The following is a 17855-nucleotide window of genomic DNA, read 5'->3' on the forward strand; positions in this document are numbered from 1 at the left end:
GGCTTGGACTTCCAGCAGGCATGCGTGAGCGTGTTTGATAGGAGTGAATGGAGACAAATGGTTTTTAATACTTGACGTGCTGTTGGAGTGTGAGCAAAGTAACACTTATGAAGGGGTTCAGGGAAACCAGCAGGCTGGACTTGAGTCCTGGATATGGGAAGTACAGTACCTGCACTCTGAAGGAGGGGTGTTAATGTTGCAGTTTAAAAACTGTAGTGTAAAGCACCCTTCTGGCAAGACAGTGATGGAGTGAATGATGGTGAAAGTTTTTCTTTTTTGGGCCACCCTGCCTTGGTGGGAATCGGCCAGTGTGATAATAATAATAAAAAAAAAATTCATCTAATCAGCAACTGCCCAAGGAGGTACTACTGTCCTGCCAAGTGAGTGTAAAATGAAAGCCTGTAATTGTTTTACATGATGGTAGGATTGCTGGTGTCCTTTTTTCCGTCTCATAAACATGCAAGATTTCAGATATGTCTTGCTACTTCTACTTACACTTAGGTCACACTATGCATACATATACAAGCATATATATATACACACACCCCTCTGGGTTTTCTGCTATTTTCTTTCTAGTTCTTGTTCTTGTTTATTTCCTCTTATCTCCATGGGGTAGTGGAACAGAATTCTTCCTCCGTAAGCCATGCGTGTTGTAAGAGGTGACTAAAATGCCCGGGGCAAGGAGCTAGTAACCTCTTTTCTTGTATAAATTACTAAATTTAAAAATAGAAACTTTCGTTTTTCTTTTTGGGCCACCCTGCCTTGGTGGGATACGGCCGGTTTGCTGAAAAAAAAAAATCTAATATGACATGATGAACAACATTAATAACGGAAACATGACATACGTATACTCTAGAATAAAATACGTCATTAAGTGTGTTACAAGTGTTGCTGTGTTGTTGTTGTTATGTGTATAAGCCTTACATAGTGGTGGTGAAGGCAGCAGCTGAGATGTAAGAGATGGTTGTGTTGTCAGTAGCCCTATATAACTCCAACAACATTGGGGGAGTTAGGTTCATGCTGTCCTTTTTCTATCGATTAATCGCTTAACTTACTCGCCACACTGTTAATGCTACACTTTATTGCTGGCTGGTGCTATAGCCTTTATCAACTTGTGCTGCTTTAGTATCATACAAATCGTAGAATCACTGAAGATGGCACATTCTCCCCTCTCTTTTCCTCCTCCACTTTGGTACTCTGCTATGAGTTCTTTCTTGAATTCTATAGTCTTTCTCACCTTCTTTACCAAAGGGCTGGCAAGAGTACAATATTTTATGATGTTTTCATGTGTTTTATGATTGTTAATTTTTCAATAGGTTAAGGAAGCAGTATTGATAGGCTAAGTAAATGTTATTATTGTATTTCCCTACAATATATTTGTGCACCAAACATTCACGAGGTTCTTGATCCCCAAACCCTCGCAAATGTGGAGGGAGACCTGTAATGCTAGTCAGAAAAGAAAGGCTAAACAAAATACAGAACAGGAACATTCCCTGTATTTCCTAGTTACAGGCTGACCTCCAGAACACCCTCCAGGTAGTCTATGGGTGGATGGTGGTTGGGGGGGGAAGTTATGTATGCGCATGTAGTGTGTGTATATATATTTTTTTAATCCCTTGAGGGTCAGTGCCTTTATTCTATGGTTTTGAACTCTGGGATCAGTGCCCGAGAACTACGCTATGAGGTCAGCTCACTCAGATAAGCTGTGAGGGGTAAATTTTGCCCTAGACATAAAACAATGCACCATATAAAAAAAAGTCTTGCTCCATGCAGTGCATGATGGGGAAAAAACTGTTACCAGGTTTTTGGTTTAAAATACAATGAATTTGCAGTGTATTTTTAGGTGGTTTGTATGGTTTTATTCTCAGTTTCTTGGTATCATTTGATAAAATGGAAGATATGTTACTGAAATAGAGATGATTTTGATTGGTTTCAGGAATGGAAGTAGCTAGAAACTGAGCTCAAAGTAGCGGAAATATTTGATTTTTGGCTGATATTCCAGAGCAAACAAATCACGTCACTTGTCTAATGCATGTCCAACTAGGTCTAACATGCCTTCACAAATGCAATGACATTATTTATACAATTATTACAATAATGCATAACAGTAAATCTTCTATTTTTTGTGAATAAAAATTCAAAATGGAAAACAAGTGCAATATAAGAGAGGTCTGGGAATGTAACTAATGAACAGAGGAAATGTTATTTTAGTGTCAGGAATGCCTGCTTTCTTTATTCTGGACCCTATTTTGAAATTATCATATTTTGAAATTTGTGTGAAATTGGCCAAATTACCAATTTCTGATCACTTTATTGGGTAATTGAAATAGTTGATTGGGCAATTTCTTGTGCTCATTCAATAAAAATGGAAGACTTACTAGCAAAATAGTTAAAAATTTGGTCTACTGGAACAATGCAATTGGTGTAAAATAGGACTCAAAGTGGGCCAAATCGCTGATGCGTAAATATCGCTGACACAGCAATATTTAACCCTTTCAGGGTCCGTCCCGTAGATCTACGGCTTTACGTTCAGGGCCCAAACCGTAGATCTACGTCATGAGCTCAGCTCACTCTGATAAACTGTGAGTAGTACATTTGGGCCTAGATAGGAGAGAATACATCTATGTGGTATGTGTGCACCACATAAAACAGATCCTGCAGCACACTGTGTATAATGAGAGAAAAAAACTGAAATCATGATTTTTCGATTAAAACAGCGACTTTGCATTGTTTTTTCCTATGTTTTTTATAGTTGTATTTGCAATTTCTTGGTCTCATTTGATAGAATGGAAGACATATTACAGAAATAGAGATGATTTTGATTGGTTTTAGCACTGGAAATGGCTTGAAACTGAGCTCAAAGTAGCAGAAATGTAAAATTTTTGACGATATTCAAGAGTAAACAAACAACCTCACACGTCTAATACACGTCAGCTGGTGGGTCTAATATACATTCACAAATATGGTGATGATATTTATACAGTTATTACAGTATTGCATAACGGTAAATCTTCTATTTTTTGGTGTGAATAAAAATTCATTATGTGAATAAAAATAAAAATGGAATTTATTTGTAAAGCCTCAAAACGTAACTAATGAACAGAGGAAATGTTGGTTTAGTTCCTGGAATACCTGCATTGTTTATTCTGGACCCTATTTTGAAATTGGAATATTTTGAACTTTGTGTTAAATTGGCCAAATTAACAATTTCCGATCACTTTAATTTGTACTTGAAACAGTTGACTTGGCGATTTCTTGTGCTCAATCGATAGAATAGAAGTAATACTAGTGAAATAGCTAAGAATTTGGTTGACTGGAATAATGTAATTGGCCTAAAATGGGAGTCAAAGTCGGCAAAATCGCCGATTCATAAATATCGCTGACACATCAAAATTCGCGAGAGCATAATTTCGTCAATTTTCCATCAAATTTCGTACTTTTTGTTTTATTACCTTCACAAAAAGATTCTCTACCATTTCATAACAAAAAATAAAAAGTTTTTTTTTTTGAAAATTCTTGGACACTGGGGCACCACTTCAGATTTGGGCCTTGGACCCTGAAGGGGTTAAGAAAGCATAATTTCATCAATTTTCCATCAAATTTCGTCTTTTTTTTATTCCCTTCAGAAAAAAATTATCTATTATTTCTTAAGAAAAAATAAAATTTTTTTTTTTGGTTTGAAAATTCTTGGACCCTGTGAACACTTTTCAGATTGGGGATCAGTACCCTCAAGGGGTTAACACACTGGCCATTTCCCACCAAGGTAGGGTGACCAAAAAAGAAGAAACACTTTCACCATCACTCATTCCACCACTGTCTTCCCAGAGGCGTGTCGATACTACAGTTCAAAACTGCAAACATAACCACCCCTCCTTCAGAGTGCAAAGCTCCTGATGATGCACAGATATGTGAAAGGTCTTGAGCTAAAGATTTCCATTTCCCCATGGCTTGTCTAGCCAATAGTTTTTATGACCTGATGAGCTGTTGGAGCATGAGGAAGGTAACATTTTGAGAAGGGATTCAGAAAAACTGGTTAGCCGGACTTGAGTCCTGGAGGTGGGAAGTACAATGCCTGCACTTTAAAAGAGGGGTTTGGGATATTTGCTGTTTGGAGTGACATATGAACTGTTGTATCTGAATGCCTCTGCAAAGACAGTGATTATGTGTAAATGATGGTGAAAGTGTTTTTCTGTTTTTATGTCACCGTGCCTCAGTGGGAGACATTCGACATGTTGAAAAAAAAAATTATGCATGTTAATGGTTCTTGGATCATCACTCCCACAGCTCAGTCACAGGCTGGGCTTCCTATATTAGAAAGGATATATTATAGGACTTAGAAATGCCCTATTAAAAAAATACATTACAGTAAATAATGAATGTAAGTAAAAATGTAAGATTTACCTGTCATCTTATAGGTTCAAGAGACAGAAAGAAAAGCTCAGCAATCCTCAAAGAGTAAAAAATGTTTAAAATCTTCCATTTCACACACATATAAAAGGATGGTAGTACCTACCAGCCTCCCTGGATGGTTGCTACCTACCACTCTACTACCTAATATCAATAACACAGGAAAAAATATTAGCAACCTCTAAATTTATATCACTTTTTATATAGATTACTGTATAAGAAACACAAGTACAGCACTGTATATACCTGAAGAGATTTTTTATCCATCGTGAGCAGCTGCTTCAGCATTAATCTTCTTAATTTTGGCATAAGGTGCAGCCTCATGCGAGATTCTCGATTTTCACTAGAGCTTCCCTGTCCATCTTTACTTGAGCCTGCTCCCTCTACGAGACTCATGGAGCAAGATCTCATTCGTCCAGTACCAGGTCGTGATGTTGATGTTCCATTTGAGGGATTTTTTCTTAGGTCAATTACCCCAGAACTCTCCGACAAATGTCGCCGACGAGTGAAGCTTGAAGATAATGTTGAATTTACAGACCAATGAGGTTCTGCTCTTCCAACATCTGTATCAGAATAAGTACCAGAGTCCTCCTGTTCCTCTCCACATCCTATGTTATTCTTTTGCAAGACATTTAATCGCTTTCTTGAGGGTGCCTGTGGTATATCAAGAATGTTACTGGATCCACCCTGCCCACGTCCTACTGATGCCCATTCTTTAGCACTGAATCGTATATCAATATCAAACTCCAAGCAGCTAGGGTGGCGACGGGGCATAGACAAGTCTTCTGCATTATTCTCTTCTGTAGTTTCTGTTGGGTCAACATCTATGTCATCATCCTCTGCTGGCGAACATTCTCCTCCTACATTCTTTTTTTTAGCAGCAAAGAATGTCCTTCTCAGTTTACTTGCAGCTGCTGCAAGTGCTTTTTTCTTTGCTGCTTCAGCATAAGTAGCACTTTCATCACTTTTAGTCTTTTTCCCTATTTTCTCTTTGCTTTTATTCTTAAACATAGACCAGTCATCTCTTGGCTCAGTCAAAGAAGCACTTGTACTAACAGGTCGTATACTTCTATTAAATGAACCCCAAGACTTAAAGTTACCAGGTACATCAAATTTACTGGGCTGCATCTTAAGATTACTTTTCTTCCCACCTTTATTTCCTCTTCCTTTTCCACTAACATTATCAGTATTTCCCCAAGCAGGTGGATGATAAACAGAGCTCGTTTTTCTGAAATCTCTCTTATCCAAATTATACCTTCTTCTGGAATCATGTAAACTGTCTCTGAATTTCTGGTTTTGAAATGATAAAGACATAGGTTGTCTTCGAGGGTCTACCTGACCATAGCTCGAGTCATGTCTCTGTGCATTGTAATTACCTTCTAGCTGATGATTACAGCTACTTGATCTGTTACCATCTCTGATTTTCTGACTGAGGTGAGACAAGGATGAAGATCTGCGGCGTGGATCCATCAGGTCATAACTAGAATCGTGTCTTTGTCCATTATAATTACCATCTGAGTGATGATTACGGTTCAAAGGCCTATTATTATTATGTCGTTTATTGCTATTTTTCATTACACGTGTGCCAAATGACCACTGTGGAACGCCAGAATCAGGATGGGTATTTTTATTGTCATCTCTCCAACTAGGACCACTCAGATAAGCATCCATGGATTGTTTTTGCTGGGCCCACCATTTCATATCAAAGGTATATTGGCCACTATCTGTTTGAAAGTACCCTGGATGAGCTTGGGCCCAGCGCTGATGAGTTGCAAATGGAGGAGGAGCATGATGGCCACGATCTGAATCTGCAAACATATTCGGTGCTCCCAAAAGGGGCCATGATGCAGTGAAATGTGTAGATGGAGGGCCCATCAGTGACTGCTGAGGACCATGAGAGGGTGCCGTTGAGCTCTGAGGCACATTATTATCCTGCTGATTATCGTGCCGCCGTCGACTTTCACTTCTGTAATCAATTGGCGAAGGAGTGGCTCTCTGTCGTGGGGGAGACGACACTGATGGATGGGATTCTGATTCACTGCTTATATTCCAATTCATTTGTGAATCACAGTGATTGCCCCATCTTCTTGACTGCTCCTTGGGACCCTCACGCTCCCCCTTGATGTCCCAACGTGAACGTCTCATTCCAAAAATTTCACTCTGAAGAAAAAAAATTTCTTAATATTTTGTTAAGTATTTTGAAACTGTATATGAAAACTGACTTGCATGTTTCTATCTGCTGTTGTGAAGGGAGTAATGTATGTTTCGTAACGTCCCTTAACATTTGAAGGAAATATTAAAATAGATTCCTAAGTAGAGGAACCTCGCATTGATTTGGAGGCAAAAGAAACATCAGCAAAGCCCATCTTTACATATTGTTGAGAGCACCCAGTCAGTTAGAAAAGATCTTTTAAATTTTGGGAGTATTAAACAAGGAAAGGGTTCTGGGAGTTATAATAAATAGCAATCTGTCACCAGGAGATAATATAAATGAGTTGTGAAAAAAAATATACTACTACCAAGCAAATCACTGGGCCCTGATGAACTGTTCTCAAGTGTTATAAAGGAATGTAAAGAGAAATTTAGCAAACCATTAGCACACATGGTATTAATGAAGATGGGACACCACGAGCATAACTCTGCTCCTGTAGCTACAAATAGGCAATAACACCAAAACTACAAATGAATGAAGAACTTCTTTACTAATCTAGTAATTGAACGACACCAGCAGTTGCCATGTACAGAATACAAAAAATGCACATTACAAAATATACATCCTAAGTTTAAGCATCAAATACTATTCCTTATTTTCTATAGCTACAGTGATACTGAGCAAGGTAAGCTTCTACTGGATATTAAAAAAAAAAAGGTTAAATTAAAGTTCAGAGTGCCACTTTCAGTTATTACTGGAATTTTGGACCTGAAATTCTAAAAATGAGCTCTTTACCATGTTTTACTTGTACATCTGGTGGAGCATATTGAATATGAGTAAGCCTTGCACTGGTAATCCGAAAGCATCGGGACTTGGAGTCTTCGAATTTAATCAAATTTTCCAAGCAAGCAGCCAAAAATATCTAAGGGATAATAAAAAAATAGTATTAAAATCAATATGGGTGTAAGCATCAGACGAGGGCTGGCTCAGAGTTACTTGCCATGTCTCGATTGTTTATACAGTAATAGCCACTCATGCTTAACCTTTATCGATCTTGTCAACACATCTGGCTTTGAATTTTGATGAAAATAATCACTATATATTGCAGATACTGCATTTAACAAATCTGAAATTGGATTACATATATATGTATATTCAAAACTACAGAAAAAAAAACAGAAGCTAGTAGATGACTAATAACACTGTTGCCTGCACGTGCTGCCACTTGACAAATGTACTGTAATATTTTCAGAATTAATGTATACAGCATTAAATATTACTGGAAATAATTGGAGATGGAACCTATGTATCACAGGTGTCCTACAGACCACAGGTGTTCACTGTACTGTATATGATACGGGGGTTATTGTGCACTAATGAATGTCAAAAATATTTCCCAAAGAAGTTATAACAATAAAATAAATAAATAAATAAATAAATATATATATATATATATATATATATATATATATATATATATATATATATATATAATGGGGTCCACCTCTGGTGTAAATTGTGGGACCCATAGCCTCGGAGAAGTGGATAACAAGGAAAATATATATATATATATAAATATATATATATATATATATATATATATATATATATATATATTCTTTCTTTCAACACACCGGCCGTATCCCACCGAGGCGGGGTGGCCCAAAAGGAAAAACGAAAGTTTCTCCTTTTACATTTAGTAATATATACAGGAGAAGAGGTTACTAGCCCCTTGCTCCCGGCATTTTAGTTGCCTCTTACAACACGCATGGCTTACGGAGGAAGAATTCTGTTCCACTTCCCCATGGAGATAAGAGGAAATAAACAAGAATAAGAACTAGAAAGAAAATAGAAGAAAACCCAGAGGGGTGTGTATATATGTGCTTGTACATGTATGTGTAGTGTGACCTAAGTGTAAGTAGAAGTAACAAGACGTACCTGAAATCTTGCATGTTCATGAGACAGAAAAAAGGACACCAGCAATCCTACCATCATGTAAAACAATTACAGGCTTTCGTTTTACACTCACTTGGCAGGACGGTAGTACCTCCCTGGGCGGTTGCTGTCTACCAACCTACTACCTAGATATATATATATATATATATATATATATATATATATACATATATATATATATATACATACATATATATATATATATACATATATATATACATATATATATACATATATATATACATATATATATATATACATATATATATATATATATACATATATATATATATATACATATATATATATATATATATATACATATATATATATATATATAAATATATATATATAAATATATATATATATAAATATATATATATAAATATATATATATATATATATATATATATATATATATATATATATATATATATATATATATATATATATATATATATATTTGGTGACTATTGTATGTACCATATTACAGCATTATACTATCTTTTTTAAAAAAACACTAAATCCATATGGGTCATAAAGTACTGCAATATAATAATATACTGCATAGTGAAATACATATCTATTGTGTAAGAATGTATAATGCATTTTGGTCCAGTAGCTCTTTTACAAAGAACATTAACTTTCCTTATCTTTTAAAAACTACACAAGGCAATTTATGACAAAAACTACTGGACAACTTTTGTTGATCCACAGTGTTCTCAGTTTAAAAGAGCTATTATTATTATATTATATTATCATTACTACACTGTACTGTCTAATGAACAGTAATGAAGATAAACCACTAAAATCAACAAATATTGTTTAGTGAGCAATAATAAAAGATGACCAACAACAGTGTCTTGTGAGGAATGATAGACAAATTTGGCAACAAATACTATCTATTTAACAGCAATAAATACTGCCATAATAAATTGTGATGTCCACACACTTCTGGCACAAAAATTATAAAATAAATGATGATGAATGTCTACTTACCTTGCTGGAAGGTGGTCAGTAGTGAAAAAAAATAAGCTGTAGCAAATACTTTCTAGTGAGTAACAATAAAGATAAATATTGCAGCAAGTACAGTCCTGTTAAGTACTTACAAGCTGATATTTATAAATAATTTACAGATTATTTACAAGCTAATAATGTATGATAAAAATTACAAAAAATGAACATTTAAACAAAAGTTTATATGGCTTAAAAATTACAACTATTATTGTAACAGTAATGACAACATACATCTAGGATTTTACTAACAAAAGCACATGTATGGGAGAGTGGACACAACTGTTAATCAGAAGGATATCAGTAACAGACTCTTATGTCATAAAATGATGCTCTTTGGGACACAAATCTTTGCTGGTATGGAAGATATGGCTGTATCATTTATGGTTTTGTGTTGATGCTTGTCACTGAGGTAAGAGTGGATGAAATAATGAGACATCTGAGTCTATGATTTAAAAGTACTTGTGGTCAACACAAAAAAAAAAAAAAAAAATGCCTTTTGCAGATCAACTGGATACTAATTATTATAGTGCCCTATGTTGATTAAATATCATCATTTAACTGCTTCCCAGGTTTGAATCCATGCTGGCAAGGATTACCAAGTATATTGTGTGTTTAGCTATGTAGGAGAACATGCATATTTCTGTCCAATATTTTTCACATACTTTCTATGGTATAATAATAAAAGATATGATATTGGTCTGAAATTATGTTGGGGGGGTTTCACCCCATTGTGGGTGGATAATACTGACTCTTCTGATAATGTCTGAGTTTTGTGATGACTGAGTACTGCTATGGTTAGTACTGCCTTTTTTTCATCATCTCTGATACAACATAATGCTATGGTTACCTATTTAGGTTATCTGAAGATGATTTCTGGGGTCACTGCTCCTGCAACCTGGTCCCAAATCATGCCCTCTATGTTGCTGGCCTTATCAAGCAGGCTGTTGGTTATGCTATATGTGTAGATTTCTTGTACACGATGGAATTTAAGTTTCATTACTCCATTTTGTGATTTTATGTAATCAATTTCAGAGGTTGTGGTGTGTGATAAGTAAAAAGAACTAGGGTAGTTGCCCATAGCTGTGCTTGAAAGCATGTCATCCTTGGAGATCTGTTGCTCATTAATATCTTGGTTTATCATAGAAATTGAGAAAATTTTTAAAACTTAATATTTTTTGTTAAGTATCTGAATAGCATGTTTATTTAGTAGCTTTGATTAGATTTATAAATTTTGCAAAGGATATGTTTAGTAATTTTTCAGGAATTAGGCTTAATGTGTACATTATTTTGTACATATTAAGCAAGATTTTTTTATCATACATGCTACAAATTTTTTTTATCATACATGCTACAGATTTTTTTTATCATACATGCTACTAACAAAAATTTAGAACATTACACAAGTATGTTGAAGCAAGAAACTCTTGAAACTGCTAAAATAATGCTCCAGTGAGGGCAAGAACTTTGGGTAGTTTTTAAGTGGGTTGGAAATGTTAGCGAGTGTGAGAGTCAGACCTGCCTAGCATGGGTCAATAGGTGTACTGAAGTGTTCCTTCATTCTTACCCTATATTAATGATGGTACAGTAAACACCACCATCTATATTCAACTCAAGAAGCCTGATGTGCAGGTCAATGTTTCAGCAATAAAGAAGTGTTGCACACAATTCTTATTCATCTTCTTATATTCTTACATTATTATTTAACATTTGTCTGAATATATATAAATACTAATTCATGTCAACCATAGGTGCCACTCTGTGAGCAACTTGGATGTGAAGGAAGTCTACTCGGGAATGCAACAATAAAGTGTTACAGTTAAAACCAAATTAAAAAAAGTAGCTGAGGTCAACTAGTTATCACTTTCACTGTCCATCTCACTCAACATTGACATCCCTATCATCATTTCTCTTTCAAATAGATGTGACCAATAATTAACAATTAATAAGTACCGAGTTAGTCTTCAGTTAGTGCAATTAAAGGTAATGTAAGTGACAATGGAAGAAGGTTTGATGTTTACTGCCGAGTTCCTTGTTCTGACGTCTTAATCTTTCCATACAATAGTTGCCACATTTATGGGTATACGTGTGGGCAGAAGCACTACATAGGTCACTGAGTGCCACCATCACCTCAGCCTCGTCACAATCTCCCTCAGGCTCTAACATTTAACACCAAACACGAAATTACCCTTTGGAAACCTGTCAACTTTATGGGGCCTCAACATCACCGAGGCTTAATATCTTCAGCGGAGGGTAAAAGTGGAGTTTCCTGGGTTGCTGCAGGTTGCTGGGGGCTCGGGAGGTCCATAGAGACCCACCTTGTAGCGTGATAAGTTTTCTCCTGGCGAGGAGGTGGGTCAAGGAGGTGAGAGTCAAAACATGGTAGCCTCCTCAGCAAGTGACGCCATATTTGTTTTGGTTGTGAGGGTGAGTGAGGGAGTCCTCATTCACCTCTCACCTCACTACTCTTATTTCTTCCTCACTCCTCTTCTCTTACATCATATTTTAATCAAACTCTATATATTTACAAATTATAATTCGCTCGTAATGAATTTTTACTTGATATTAATACATAATATTGTATTATCTTTAACTCATCACGGCGCACATTTTATATGGGAAAGTATCATCTCCAAAATTTTATTATTTATGTAAATAGCCGGTTAGGTTCGGTTCAGTCTTTGCAAATTTGTAAAGAATAATGCTAGCGAAACATTTTAAAGTGTAAAATGAAATAAAATGTTATGGTAGAGTGTGTAATAATGTTAATAGAATGTGTTGTGTGAGTGTTGAGGTTGATGGAGGTTCAGATGTGTGTCGTCTGCCAGACGGGAGACTTGTGCTGCGATCAATACTACACTACACCCGCCTTTGTGTCCACCCTTCCTCTTCTCTCCCTCCTAACACCTTAACGTGAGTATCTCAACGCTTCTCTTCATTCTAAGTCGCCGTCACCACCGGGACGATCCTTATTATAGGATAAGACTTACAGGGGTAAGCTAGAGCTGTGCTGTCACAAGTGACTCTGGTCTTTATCATCACTATATACAGTTTTTGAAGCAGGAGGCAGCTGTACCGCTTATTGTTCACTGTTATATATTTTTGTAGTGTTGGCACTGTTGTACAGTTTGTCCAGCGAGGTACAAGGTAGTGTAGCATCTTGTAGGGCTGACACAGGGGTCGAACCACACTACACGGTGTGACGTACCAGTAACTCTCCTGCACCCACTGTTAAGTAAGTTTACTTAGGCACAGGTACACACAAATACGATTATCATCGTGTAAATTTCTTAGTATAACCCAAAAAAAGGTCACTGTTGTAGGTTGCATCTTGGAGGATCAAAAACGAACCTTAAAGCTACATTGACTTGATTGTGGTATTTTGGGTTACTATCCTCTATATAAAGTTTGTGGGTTGAGCAGAAAAGTTTGTGATTATATTTACACTGTTATCCTCTTAGGTGGCTGAAGTAGCTGTCTTGAGTAAGAAGTCTGGTTTTTTTTTTTTTTTTTGTGCCTACATTACTGACTAAACATTGGATAGCTTTAAGGATAGCCTGGACCAATAATTGAATGAGATGGGTTGGGTTTGAGAAGGATCTACCATATATGGGTTATTAGGCCTACAGTGTTCCTCTGTTCTTATATGTGCATGTGTCATTTGTGTGTGTGTGTGTGTGTGTGTGTGTGTGTGTGTGTGTGTGTGTGTGTGTGTGTGTGTGTGTGTGTGTGTGTGTGTCTGTCTGTGTCTGTCTGTCTCATCTTTGTGTGCGTGCATCTCATTTGTCTTGGGTAATTCATCTCTCTCTCATCCATGCATATTTTTGTAGTGTATGTCTCATCTGTATGTGTGCATGTCCTGTTTGTAGATGGGCGTGTCTCGTCATTTGGTGGGTGTGTTTCTTTGTGTGCTTGTCTCATCTATGTGCATGTGTACCATCTTTGTGTATATGTGTGTTTCTCATCTGCGTGTCTTGTCTTTGTGTATGTATGCACATATCCCATCTGTGTGTGCATGTGTGCATTTGTGCTTGTTTTTTGTGTGCTAGTGTCTCATCTTTGTGTCTCATGTGTTTGGTCTGTGTTTGTCATCCTCCTGTGTGGGGTCTCCCTTCTCTGTGTAATTACCTCTTTGTAGCTCCAATGATTGCGGCACTTACTACATATTTTAGTTCATTCCATTATTCCACCACTCTTCTAGTAAAGAAATTTGTTTTAGTACCCATTAGGCCCACTTTTTTTCTCACTGTACAAGTGTGGCCTCTTGGCATCCATATTGAAGGTCCAGTACTAAGAAATCTTTATCTGTTCTTTCATATTCTTTTATGACATTGCATATCGGTATATCTTCACTTGTCCCCCTATGGGCATTGCCTTCTCTTGTCCCACTATTAACCAGTGTGGGCATTTTGAGAGTGCAGGTGTGTATTATGTATGTGCATCTGTACTCCCATGTTTGTTATGGAGAGAACTCTCTTTACTCCTGGCCCTTCTCAACTAGTTTAAAAAATATGCATCATGTCCCCTGCTCTATCTGCCCTTAAAACTGTGTATAGATATGCTTCCTCTATATTTCATTTCTTAACCTCACTGAGGCTGAAATTCTCATCCTTGTAACTTATCTGCGTCTTAACTTTTAGTATTGCTCCCTTGTTCTTAGTTCTCACTTTATAAGACTAGGAGTGTTGGAAAAGTCTTTTGAACATCTTTTATGTTGATAAGACAAGTGCAACAGTTTGGTATCTTTATTCCAAAACGTTCACCTACACAGTAGGCTTTTTCAGTTGAATACAGAGGAAGCAGCAGAAGCAGTAGAGATGTAAAGACAATATAATGAGTCCAACACCCTCGAAGATTTAGTTTTGAGGTGGTCAGTCCCTCAGCCTGGAGAAGAGTTCTGCTCCATGGACTGGAACAATGTGAAGTTACAGAATGGAGACGTATATGTACTAGAGACTTGTACAGGTCTCCATTCTGTTGCTTTAACTTCACATTGTTCAAGACTATGAAGCAGAGCTCTTTTTCCAGGCGGAGAGACTGACCACCTCAAAACTACGTCTATGAGAGTGATGAACTAATTTCATTGTCATTACAACTCTACAGCTTCTGCGGCCTCTTCTGTATTCGGCTGAAGAAGCCTATTGTGTAGGTGAAATGTTTCAGAATAAAGATACCTAACTGTTGCATGCATCTTAACTTGTCTGTATTGTATACCATTATCATAGCCACATCGTCTATTATATTTGTTCATGCTTGTGTACCTGTCTTTTTGTAAAGATTTGTTTGCAAGGGGCAAAGATCTTGACTTGTGGCCTGACTTCCTGAGCTTCAGTATCTGGCATAGAATGCATTTCAACTATTACCACTTAGTTAATTCTATATCTAAAGGCAATTCAGAGATTTTCTTGATTTGCATAGACTGCCAGTCATACATTTAATGTATATGCAGTACTGTACTCCTTTGATATGCTGGGTGTGATGTTTGATTACAGATTCTTCTTTCATCAGTGACAAAAGTTTCTCTTCTCCCATTCTTCCGTCCCCATCCCCAGATTTCATAGCCTTCAGACTGAACTCCAGCATCCACTTCTTTGACCACTCCTTTTTGCATTATCCTGTGGCTACAAATGTTCTGTACTCATCTATGGTTCATCTGTGTCTTTAGTTTCCTGTGTCCCCTAATACAAACACTATCCCTATACGAGTTGTCAAATTTTATTATTTTCAGTTTCTTCAGTCTCTTAGCAGACTGAAGGACCAGTCTGGTTACAAAGCAGACTGAAAGACCAGTCTGGTTACAAGTCTTTGAGCCTTTCTGCGAGTGTCACTAATTTGAATAATAACCTTATCTCTTGACTGCCTCTTAGCCTCTAGTCACCTGTGCCCTAACATTTAATTTTGAAAGTGCATAGTGTTTGCTTTCATTTCCTTTGACATTTCATTGTATTTCTCTAAGACAATTTAACATACCTGTGGTTTATCTGTTTTTTCAGCTTCCACTTATTGTATGTCCCATTGTTTCCATTTCCTTTATCATTTCCTGTCCAGCTTATGTTACCTTGGATTGTCTGATACATTGGCCCCCTACAAAGATGCTAGGTTTAGCTCCTTTAACTTATTAAACCTGAAGGGGTCATACACCCCTAAAGGGCTGTTTATCCAAGGGTTTGGTGCTCCACCCATAAATGTATTATAGTAATGTAAAGGTCTTACAGCATCTGGGGAATGGGAGGCAATCAGGTTTGACCCAAGAAAGGGAAGGCCAAATCCAATTCATTGGGATAAGAGCTCTTTGCCTGCATCAAGGAGCCTCTCTTGAGGAGTTCAGAACTATAATTAGTTGCAAACCTATGCACTCTCTCATTTTTTTTTTTGTGCTTTACTAGGTGTGTGCTTCAGGATGGTGCACTGTGTGTACTTGACAGTAGTTCTGACATACAGTATATTATATTTAGTGCCCTAAAACTTAGTTCATTACCTGGTATCTTAAGTTTGTAGCTTCACATATGGCTGTTATTTGGGAGGTGTGGTTCTGGCAGCTTTCTTCCATTTTATGCTTTAATTCTGATGCAAACACCATAACACTGCCACATATTCCAGTTTATTTTCATTTCACCATTCAAGTCTGAAAGCTATTTTAGAATCTGCAAGTACAGTATAGGGTATAAGTTTTTACAATTTCAGTTCTTTTCATGACCATTTTTATTACTGCCAATCCCTCTGTCTAGCACTCACTATTTTGTCAGTTTATATTTCCTTTGTGTGGGCTGCTTTTTCCTTTTCTCATTTCCATTTTGTGGCACATTTCCACGTTAAATTGTCACTCCTGCAAAATTTATTCGTTTCATGTAGACAACCAAGTTATTTGGTTGATGTGTCTGGCTAGATAGCTCATGTTTATCTGGGCTAGCAAAAGGTACTTTTGGCTCCTGTTCTCTTTAAGCTGCTTTGACCAAGATTTTGATTTCTGGCCTACTCTGAAGACTATTAAAATTGTTTCCAACTCGTCATGCCTGAAAACAAATGGTATATAATGCCAACACGATAGTGTTTTGCCTACACAGTGGGCTTTAAGTCACAAACAGATCTGCCTGGGGAGAGGATGTGCATATATTCAATTCCTCTGAAAATGTGTATAATCACATGAAAGCTCTCGGGTGTTTTTCCTGCATTCGTTGGTATTTTTATATTGCAGTCACGCGTTTATTGTAATTTCTTCCATATACGTAAAGGGAACGTAGTGACATGAAGAGTTGGGTGCTATATGTTGAGGCTTATTACTTGGGTAGGGGTTGAAAAAAGGTTGGAAAATTTACGGCGTGGATGAGGTTGGATTAGAAAAGAACCTGCCTAGCTTGGGCCAGGCCTGCTGAAATGTTCCTCTTTATTGTGACCTGTTGCTATGTGAGATAATGATCAAGAGTGGCAAATTTTTGGTTTACACATAAGATAATGAGTCTGTGGTGGTGTGCTAACTTCTGACCTTCTACAGAGCTAATGATGTGCATTTTGCCCTTTACAAAATGAAATAGTTCTTAGCATCTGGAGAAATTAGAATGAAATGGAGGTGACAACATTATGAAGGAAAGCTCAACTTTGAAGTGCTGTAGTTTGTGTACATGCAACCAGTGGGAAGTTGGTTTAGTATGGTACTTGCAATATTATACTATAGTTAGTAAACTTAAATTTTCAGGAGCAAAATAAAGGTTATATGCCAATATGAAGTAATTCTGCTTTTAATTTGTTACAAATTCTGTTCACTCTTATCAATAATGCATATTAGTGACCGGGGATTACATTTTATGCATGTATGGTATTTTTTTTTTATTTCAACACATTGGTCCTCTCCCACCGAGGCAGGGTGACCCAGAAAGAAAATACTTTCATCATTCAACACTTTCACCTCACTCGTACATAATCGCTGTCTTTGCAGAGGAACTCGGATACAACGGTTTAGAAACTGCCAATATCTCAAACCCCTCCTTTAAAGTGCAGGCATTGTACTTCCCATTTCCAGGACTGAAGTCTGGGTAATCCTGCTCACACTCCAACAGTTCGTCATGTCCCAAAAGCCATTCTTCTCCATTCACTCCTATAACATACACATGCTTGCTGGAAGTCCAAGCCCCTCGCGCACAAAACCTCCTTTACCCCCTCCCTCCAACCTTTTCAAGGACAACCCCTACCCCGCCTTCCTTGCCCTACAGATTTGTGTGCTCTCCAAGTTATTCTACTTTGATCCATTCTCTCTAAATGACCAAACCACCTCAACACCCCCTCTTCAACCCTCTGACCAATACTTATAGTAACTCCACACCACCTAATT

The 17855-nt window shown here is 37.1% G+C and overlaps 2 protein-coding genes across 9 annotated transcripts in view; one reads left to right on the forward strand and one right to left on the reverse strand.

Moving 5' to 3' along the window:
• LOC128690911 (uncharacterized) overlaps positions 1 to 11979 on the reverse strand; it is a 41534-nt gene extending 29555 nt beyond the window's left edge. Inside the window, exons 1-3 of the mRNA XM_070086402.1 lie at positions 11848 to 11979; positions 7355 to 7481; positions 4604 to 6567 (exon numbers count right to left, since the gene is read on the reverse strand). Of these exons, the coding sequence (XP_069942503.1) occupies positions 4604 to 6567; positions 7355 to 7357 (1967 nt within the window). The 5' untranslated portion in view covers positions 7358 to 7481; positions 11848 to 11979. The remainder of the gene's footprint in view (positions 1 to 4603; positions 6568 to 7354; positions 7482 to 11847) is intronic.
• Positions 11980 to 12303: 324 nt separating this feature from the next.
• The window catches only part of LOC128686660 (synaptosomal-associated protein 25), a 216131-nt gene continuing 210579 nt past the window's right edge, over positions 12304 to 17855 (forward strand). For 3 of the 8 annotated variants that reach the window (XM_070097238.1, XM_053773691.2, XM_053773708.2), the window contains exon 1: positions 12319 to 12442. The gene's annotated coding sequence lies outside the window, so the exon portion shown is untranslated. Of the gene's footprint in view, positions 12443 to 17855 lie in introns of all 8 variants that reach the window. The other 5 variants (XM_053773723.2, XM_053773715.2, XM_053773682.2 and 2 more) reach the window with 4 other exon arrangements.

Source organism: Cherax quadricarinatus, chromosome 1 (genome assembly GCF_038502225.1).
Source record: "Cherax quadricarinatus isolate ZL_2023a chromosome 1, ASM3850222v1, whole genome shotgun sequence".
Taxonomy (NCBI): Eukaryota; Metazoa; Arthropoda; class Malacostraca; order Decapoda; family Parastacidae; genus Cherax; species Cherax quadricarinatus.